The sequence below is a fragment of the Tinamus guttatus genome, unplaced genomic scaffold, assembly GCF_059628265.1.
Source record: "Tinamus guttatus ecotype Peru unplaced genomic scaffold, ASM5962826v1 Tinamus_guttatus_pri_ptg000674l, whole genome shotgun sequence".
Lineage (NCBI taxonomy): Eukaryota > Metazoa > Chordata > Aves > Tinamiformes > Tinamidae > Tinamus > Tinamus guttatus.
Genome location: NW_028289208.1, coordinates 3,514,297 through 3,521,255, shown reverse-complemented (window position 1 = coordinate 3,521,255; position 6,959 = coordinate 3,514,297). Strand labels below are relative to the sequence as shown.

At 46.5% G+C, this 6,959-nt stretch overlaps 1 protein-coding gene across 1 annotated transcript; it reads left to right on the top strand.

Annotated features, from left to right (window-relative positions):
• Positions 1-246: 246 nt before the first annotated feature.
• GFOD2 (Gfo/Idh/MocA-like oxidoreductase domain containing 2) lies at positions 247-6,655 on the top strand. The gene is made up of 2 exons (XM_010221419.2): positions 247-578; positions 5,328-6,655. The coding sequence occupies exons 1-2, from the start codon at positions 320-322 to the stop codon at positions 6,224-6,226; spliced, it is 1,158 nt and encodes a 385-aa protein (XP_010219721.1). The 5' UTR covers positions 247-319; the 3' UTR covers positions 6,227-6,655.
• Positions 6,656-6,959: the final 304 nt, after the last annotated feature.

Genomic DNA, 6,959 nt, shown 5'->3' with positions numbered 1-6,959 from the left:
TCAAACCACTTTCTTATCATTCTTCCTGTCCTCTGCATTAGGAGAGTTTAGCTCATTCCCTTATATTATTTCTCCAAGAATTGCAAGGGTTTTATTCATTCTTTCTTTCTTTCTTTGTGAGACTCTTTAATATTTTACATGCCACATGGAGGATAATAGGTGACTTCGGATTTGATGCATTTAATGTCACAATGTGCCCTCTGCTGATACTTACTGGTAACTTTTCATGTTCTAGGAACTGTGGTCAAAGCGGAGAACTGCAGAATTCAGCGTTTTGCCAAGGGCCTGCGTGTAGACCCTGACGCTGCATGAAGGCAGAATGAAAATGCTCCCGGGCGTGGGTGTTTTTGGGACTGGCAGCGCTGCCCGGGTGCTGGTCCCCTTGCTGAGAGCAGAAGGCTTCTCCATCGAGGCGCTCTGGGGGAAGACCGAGGAGGAAGCCAAGCAGCTGGCTGAGGAAATGAACATCTCCTTCTACACGAGCCGCACTGACGATGTCTTGCTGCACCAGGACGTGGATCTGGTTTGCATCAACATCCCTCCACCGCTAACTCGGCAGATTGCTGTGAAAGCTCTAGGTACTTCCTTATCTTTGGGGCTGACCCTCCGAATCCCTAGTTTTGGGACAGGTTGCAGTTGGAGCCTCTTATCCCTAGTTGTGCCAATGTGCACGTGCAGCGCTAAGGGCTGTTTGGTTTGGGATCGGCAGAGCCGTCTGCAGGAAATGTTACCTGGCATTTCTTGGAAAAATACTATTTACAGCTAAAATGCTATTTATAAGCCCTGTGTCCTTTTCAGATTGTAATTATGGCGTGGAGATCATGATAAAAGTGATTGAGCCAATTCAGAGAAGATGATAGCGGAGGGGGTTTTTGTGCCCATTTGAAAAAAATCTTGCTTGCTTCATTTCACACCTCCCTGCACTCCAGAATAGGAACCTGAAACTTCCCTTGGAGCTGAAGCAGGGTCTTTTTTTTCAGCCCTGCTGCTAATTTTCCCCTCAAGTCAGGCCACCTTCGAAAATGACAGATATTGGAGGAAAATGTTTGCATCTACTTTAGGAGTGAGTCTTTTTAACACGTTGTAGTGTTAATGCTCCTCTCGCATAGCACAGCGCTGGCGTGACTGTGTTATTCTCTACGTAACAAGTGGGATATTTTTATTGTGTTTGCAGCAGACACCCATGAATTAATTTTAGGTGGGAGAAATACATTAAACCGTGTGAGCCAAGGTGATTTGTTCTTAAGCTCTTTGGTCTGCAGTAATTTGTTTTGGAAGTAAATAACACCTCCCAGAAAGCTTTGAAATGCCACTTGGATATGCATACAGATATTGCAGGCTTTGTCATCTTTTACATTAATTCATTTGCTCTTTTGTTTACATTCTTAGACTTTTGGTCTAAGAAATTCTGTTTCTGCTCCCTCCCCTCCACCCCACACACAATATTTGACTGTAAGTCAGTCTCTCTCTTAAATACTGAAAATTCTCTTAAACACTCGTTAGGCAATAAGCATTTCAGTAGCTCTTGCAGCTTGGATGGCCACGTGTGAAATGGGCTAAAAGGGAGACTTGAAGCTCCTATGAATTAATAATTGAAAGATGAATTTGGGTTCTTTCCTCCAAGCCTGGGGCCCAACAGAGGAAGCAAGGGAGTCAAAACTGGTTGAGGCTTCCAGAGCTGCTGTGCAAAGCAGTGGAGCTATTTTGAACCCAGTAGGAGGCTGCTCCTCTCTTTCAGCTTGCTGGATTTGTCAAAATGATATTTAGAGACTTGCTGCCAAATATGCCATGACATATTTTAAGCACAGTGTTGGATAGCTCGTATGATTTGGCGTTTTGGAACAACACAAAAAAACAGAATAGGGCCAAGTATGTCTAGGGAGGAAAAATGGGGTTGAAATAGTGATATTTGTTTTTGAAGAGTCTTGCAGGGAACTGCATATGATACTAGACTGATGTTTTAGTAGCTGAGATATGGGGATTTAGGAAATATCGAAGTGGTGCAATGAGTGTATCTGTCATATCATACACTTACAATTTATTGCTGGCAAAAAGGAGAGGGTTTTCTATTTATTTGCATTAAATTTCTCACTGATTGGCATCCAGAAAGAACTACAGGTGCAATCCTGGCCTGACAGGAGCAAAATAAAAACACTAGATTGAATTCATGAACCAGGCAGAACAGATCAAAGCCTAGAGAATAACTCAAATTAAGACACTGTAGTCTTGTGGTTTGTGTCCAGAGCAGGTGAAGCAAAGAGCTGTCTGCAATTTGTGCTGCTTTTGATCTCAGTGGAACTAAATGTCATTTTGTGCTGCATGTCCCAGTTTAAATGTGTTCTCCCCTCTGTTAAATGATAATGGTAACACTGATAGCCATGCAGAGCCCAGCCTTTAAATGGGTAGTTTGTGGAAGGGCTACAAAGGAAGCCTTTTACTTGGCATGTTTTGAATCACACAGGTTGATTACATAGTTTGAGAATGACAAATCCTTGCAGAAAGCATCGTTTGGACCTTTGATATTGTAGAGTCACTGCAGATTATAGCACGTACCTGCTGATCACGTAGGCTAGAATGAGGAAGAGCCGTATCGCCGCTCTGCATGGTGACAAGTGCAGGTCTCCTGTCCTGGAACGGGCCAAACGAGCACCCTGGGAGCCCTCTTTGCACACCCTCCTTCCCAGCTCTGCGGCAAACAGCGTGGAGGGCTCCCAGGCCTAGGCAAACCAGAAATGAAATGAAAGAGCAGTTTGAAATGAGCTGTCATCCACTGGGAGGGAGGCTTCCAAAGTAAGCAGGGCTGAAGCTAAGCTGGTTATTTTAGGAAGGCTCCTCCGTCACTCCCGAATTCTTATGATGGGCAAAGCAATAATCTAGTGTGCTTTAGTAATGGCCAGTTCTGCCTCTTCCTAGGTTAAACATCAGTTTGTTTAAAGAGTCTGGGTTTTCTCTCTCTGCTTTCTACTATGTGGGTGATTGGTACCTACCAATGCAGGTTCTGTGTTTTACTGAGTGATTTTTTTTTGTCATTTGGTTGGTTTTTGGCCTTAGCCCCAGTTTGTTAGCTCATTCTTGTATCTTACTTGGGACTGTGTTCAAGCCAGGCCTTCAAAATATGGGTTGCCCTGTTTTTTTCCAGTGCAGGTGGCCCTGGTCCCCAGGAGAAGCGGACAACTGGTGCCACCTTCCTCAGTTTCAGTAAGCACTAAGGCTACACAGGACCACTTTCCCTTTAATATCTGGCTTTACTCTTCCTGAGTCCTACACACCTCCAAAAGCATCAGCATTTGAAGAAGATCTTGATGATGGCTTTTCACTTGTTCCCCCTCTAATGAAAGTGCCAGCACTCGCTGCTGGGTCTTGCCCATCTTGGCAGCAGGAACTGGGTGCAGGAGAGTCAGAAATGGTCCCTGAACGGGTGGCCGGGGGTAGCCAGGGGTACCTGGCAGGCAGCAAGATAGCAGGGAGCACGGCTGAGCTCCTGGAGGCTCCAGGCAGCGTGACCTGTTCACAAAAACTCCTTTGGAAAATAGTGCAGAAAACTCACAAAATGTGAGCTTTATTGTTCTGGTGCTCTTGGGGTAAGGACTGTTGATACTCAAAGCGTTGCTAGCAGTGACAATGGTGGAGTCCAGGCACACTCCTGCCTGGCTTTTGATTTTTGCCTCTTGGAAACACATGCTTAGAAGTGGCTTTAGCTCCACCTGTTCCCAGGCTGAGTCGGGCCTCAATTTGTTGTGAGAGCTCCTTTTTTTTTCCCATTTTATCCTGCTCCCCAGCAGCTGGACCCTTCTGAGGGTTCCACGAACCCCTTCCCTGGTCCGGCCAGGAGGTGGAGCGTTGGATGCAGCAGTGCGGGATTCAGCTTCCCAGCTGATGTAAGAGCCCAATTCAAATGGTGATGCAGTTCTCCCTCCGTTGGTGAGTCGATTAAAAACCAAGGCAGTCTCGAGAAAGGAGTGTGGCCCATGTGAGGAGTAACTTTCAGAGAGGGGCCTGCTGCCATACGCTGTGTTTCTTGCATCTCTTAGGCAGAAAATGTAGCATGGAGAAGCTGATCTTCAAGTCTGACATCAGCAGTTCACACCTGGAGACTTCAGATGCGTCTCGGGTTATTATAAAGTGCCTGTAAGTACTTTATCAAAACAGGCATGTATGGAAGAGTAAAACTATGCCATAAAGCAGCAAGAAAAAGGTGAGGATGGGGAAGGGAGAAGGAATCCTAGTGGAGCCTGGGATGGAGAATTCAGGTTGGAGCTTGCCCTGAGATGCTGTCTTGTGTCACTTGGTTTCCACCTAGAAAAAGCAGGAATTTATTGACCATCGATATTGATTCAGGCCAGGAGCCAGGTGGGCACATTGCTAGCAATAAGACTTCAGGTGGGTCAGGTTGTAAATGCACTTCTCACCTATCCAACACCTAGGGTTCCCCTTTTGTCTAATTCTACAAGCAGAAGTCATCCCCACTGCTACAGTTGTCCTAGAGCTACACCCCCAAATGTCTTGCTTTTTGGTTAGCTGTGGTGTTGAAGCAATCCACTTACCAAAACCATTATTTCTAATTCTTGGCTTCTTTACACAGGTCCCTAAATATCTTGTCTCCTATTTCTATTGATTTATTTAAACAAGACATTCATAAGGAGAGTAAAATTAAAAGGTTGTAATCAAATATCCCCTTCAGTCGCCTTTTCTCTGCAGAGCACTGATTGCCATCATGATCTTCCTTCTCTGCTCTTAGTCTTGTTTTGTTGCTTTTTAACTCATTTCACCCAAATTTTACGGCAAAAGGGAGATTTCTTAAAAAATGAAGTTTTCCTTGAAAAGGAAAGTTGGCATCTGGGAATACGAGGAGGAGCAGAGGAAGCAGAGGGTGGTGCTGCTGGGTTCCCCTGAGGAGAGTTTAAAGCAGTTACTCAGTCTTGAGGATTTGGGAAGCCCAGGGTAGATGGCATTTATTTTAGTGGGACTGTTGCACTTTGAAACATCCTTCTAAACAAAATACCCTCCGACCTGCTACCTTTATTTGGAAAGAAGGGAATTAAAGTGGAACGGCTGAGCTGTCCTACCAGATGGCCATCACTGTAGCATCTTGTCCCAATCTTAAAAACGCCTTCCTGTTGGAGTGTGTTGGCTCTGCAACCGGAGCATCTTGGAAGCAGCTTTGAGCCTCACTGTACACTCAGTGTTCCCATTTCATTTCCTAAACCTTTGGAATTGCAGCAGGAAAGCTGGGCTTTTAGAAAATGTTGCTTCATGGCAACCTTGGGAGCATCGGAGCGTGTCCGTCTCCCACACGAGCAGTAACGAGTCTCTGTTTTACCCTGCAGGAATAGGAAAGAACGTGATCTGCGAGAAAGCCGCTACCTCTGTGGACGCCTTCCGGATGGTCACAGCCGCCAGGTATTACCCCAAGCTGATGAGCATCGTTGGCAACGTCCTGCGCTTCCTGCCCGCCTTTGTGAAGATGAAGCAGCTCATAGAGGAGCACTACGTGGGCAATGTGATGATGTGCGACGTGCGCGTGTACGGCGGGAGCCTGCTCAGCCACCAGTACACCTGGATCTGCGACGAGCTCATGGGAGGCGGCGGCCTGCACACGATGGGCACCTACATCATCGACCTCCTCACCCACCTCACCGGCCGCAGAGCCGAGAAAGTCCACGGCTTGCTCAAGACTTTCGTGAAGCAGAACACGGCCATCAGCGGCATCCGCCACGTCACCAGCGATGACTTCTGCTTCTTCCAGATGCTGATGAGCGAGGGCGTCTGCTGCACTGTGACTCTCAACTTCAACATGCCCGGGTCGTTCACCCATGAAGTCATGGTGGTCGGCTCCGCCGGCCGCCTTATAGCCCGGGGCACGGACTTGTACGGGCAGAAGAACACGGTGCTGCAGGAAGAACGACTGTTCACGGATTCTCTGACTGTCAACAAAGGCCTTTTGGAAAAGGGGTTTAAAGACATCCCGCTGCTCTACCTAAAAGGAATGGTGTACATGGTGCAAGCCTTGAGACAGTCTTTCCAAGACCAGGAGGATCGCCGGACATGGGATCATAAACCCGTTTCTATGGCGGCTTCTTTTGAAGATGGCCTCTACATGCAAAGCGTTGTAGAGGCCATCAAGAAGTCCAGCCGGTCGGGGGAGTGGGAGGCCGTGGAGGTGATGACTGAGGAACCAGACGCCAATCAAAACCTTTGCGAGGCGCTGCAGAGAAATAACTTGTGAACGGTCCCGTCTTGGGTGATGGGACCATTATCATTTCTGGCTGCAACCGTAAAAATCTCTATTTTTAAGATATGTCAATTCTTATTTAATATGCTGAGTCTCTTGAGTTTTTTGTTTTTTATGTGTCTAAAATATGTCATGTCCTGATAGCAACTCTTCTGATTGAAAATTCTTTGAAGAGTTTTTAAATGTTTCCGTTTTTCCAAGTGTTTCTTTTTTGTTTGTTTGTTTTTTTTTTTGTTCTTGGAGACTGTTAAGAAAACTTGAATTGCCCTTTGCACTTGCAGCAGCTCAACTGAAGCATGGGATCTCTGCCCTTGCGTGGCTTAGGAATGGGGTGCAATCCCACGTGCGCTGGTCACTTATTTTAACCGTTTTAGCCTAAAAGCAAGTAGAGCAGGATCAGGGAGCATCTATTGCTGGGGTGCCTTTGCCTTCTCTCCTGGGGACTGACTTATCTCTACGGCTCAGTTTGTAAAGGAAATTTTATAAAGAAAAAAAAGTGTGATGGTGCAACTGATCTCTCAACTCCCGTAGTATGAAGAACAGAAGAAACGGGGTACAGCTTGTGAAACAGTGTTAAAAGCCTTTCAAATTCATGCAATCTGCTTCTTTCTTTAAAGGATGCTCTGGGTTGAGTGTCTCTGTGGGTCCGGAGGGCCTCGTGGTTTGTGCTCGCTCTCCGTGGCCCCAGGTATTATTCCTTGGACGCGAGAGGCCGGTTGCATCCAGC

Coding starts and splice junctions, on each gene's coding strand:
- GFOD2 (XM_010221419.2), top strand. CDS start 320: ATGAAAATGCTCCCGGGCGTGGGTGTTTTTGGGACTGGCAGCGCTGCC. Junction 579..5,327: donor GATTGCTGTGAAAGCTCTAG/GTACTTCCTTAT, acceptor TTTACCCTGCAG/GAATAGGAAAGAACGTGATC.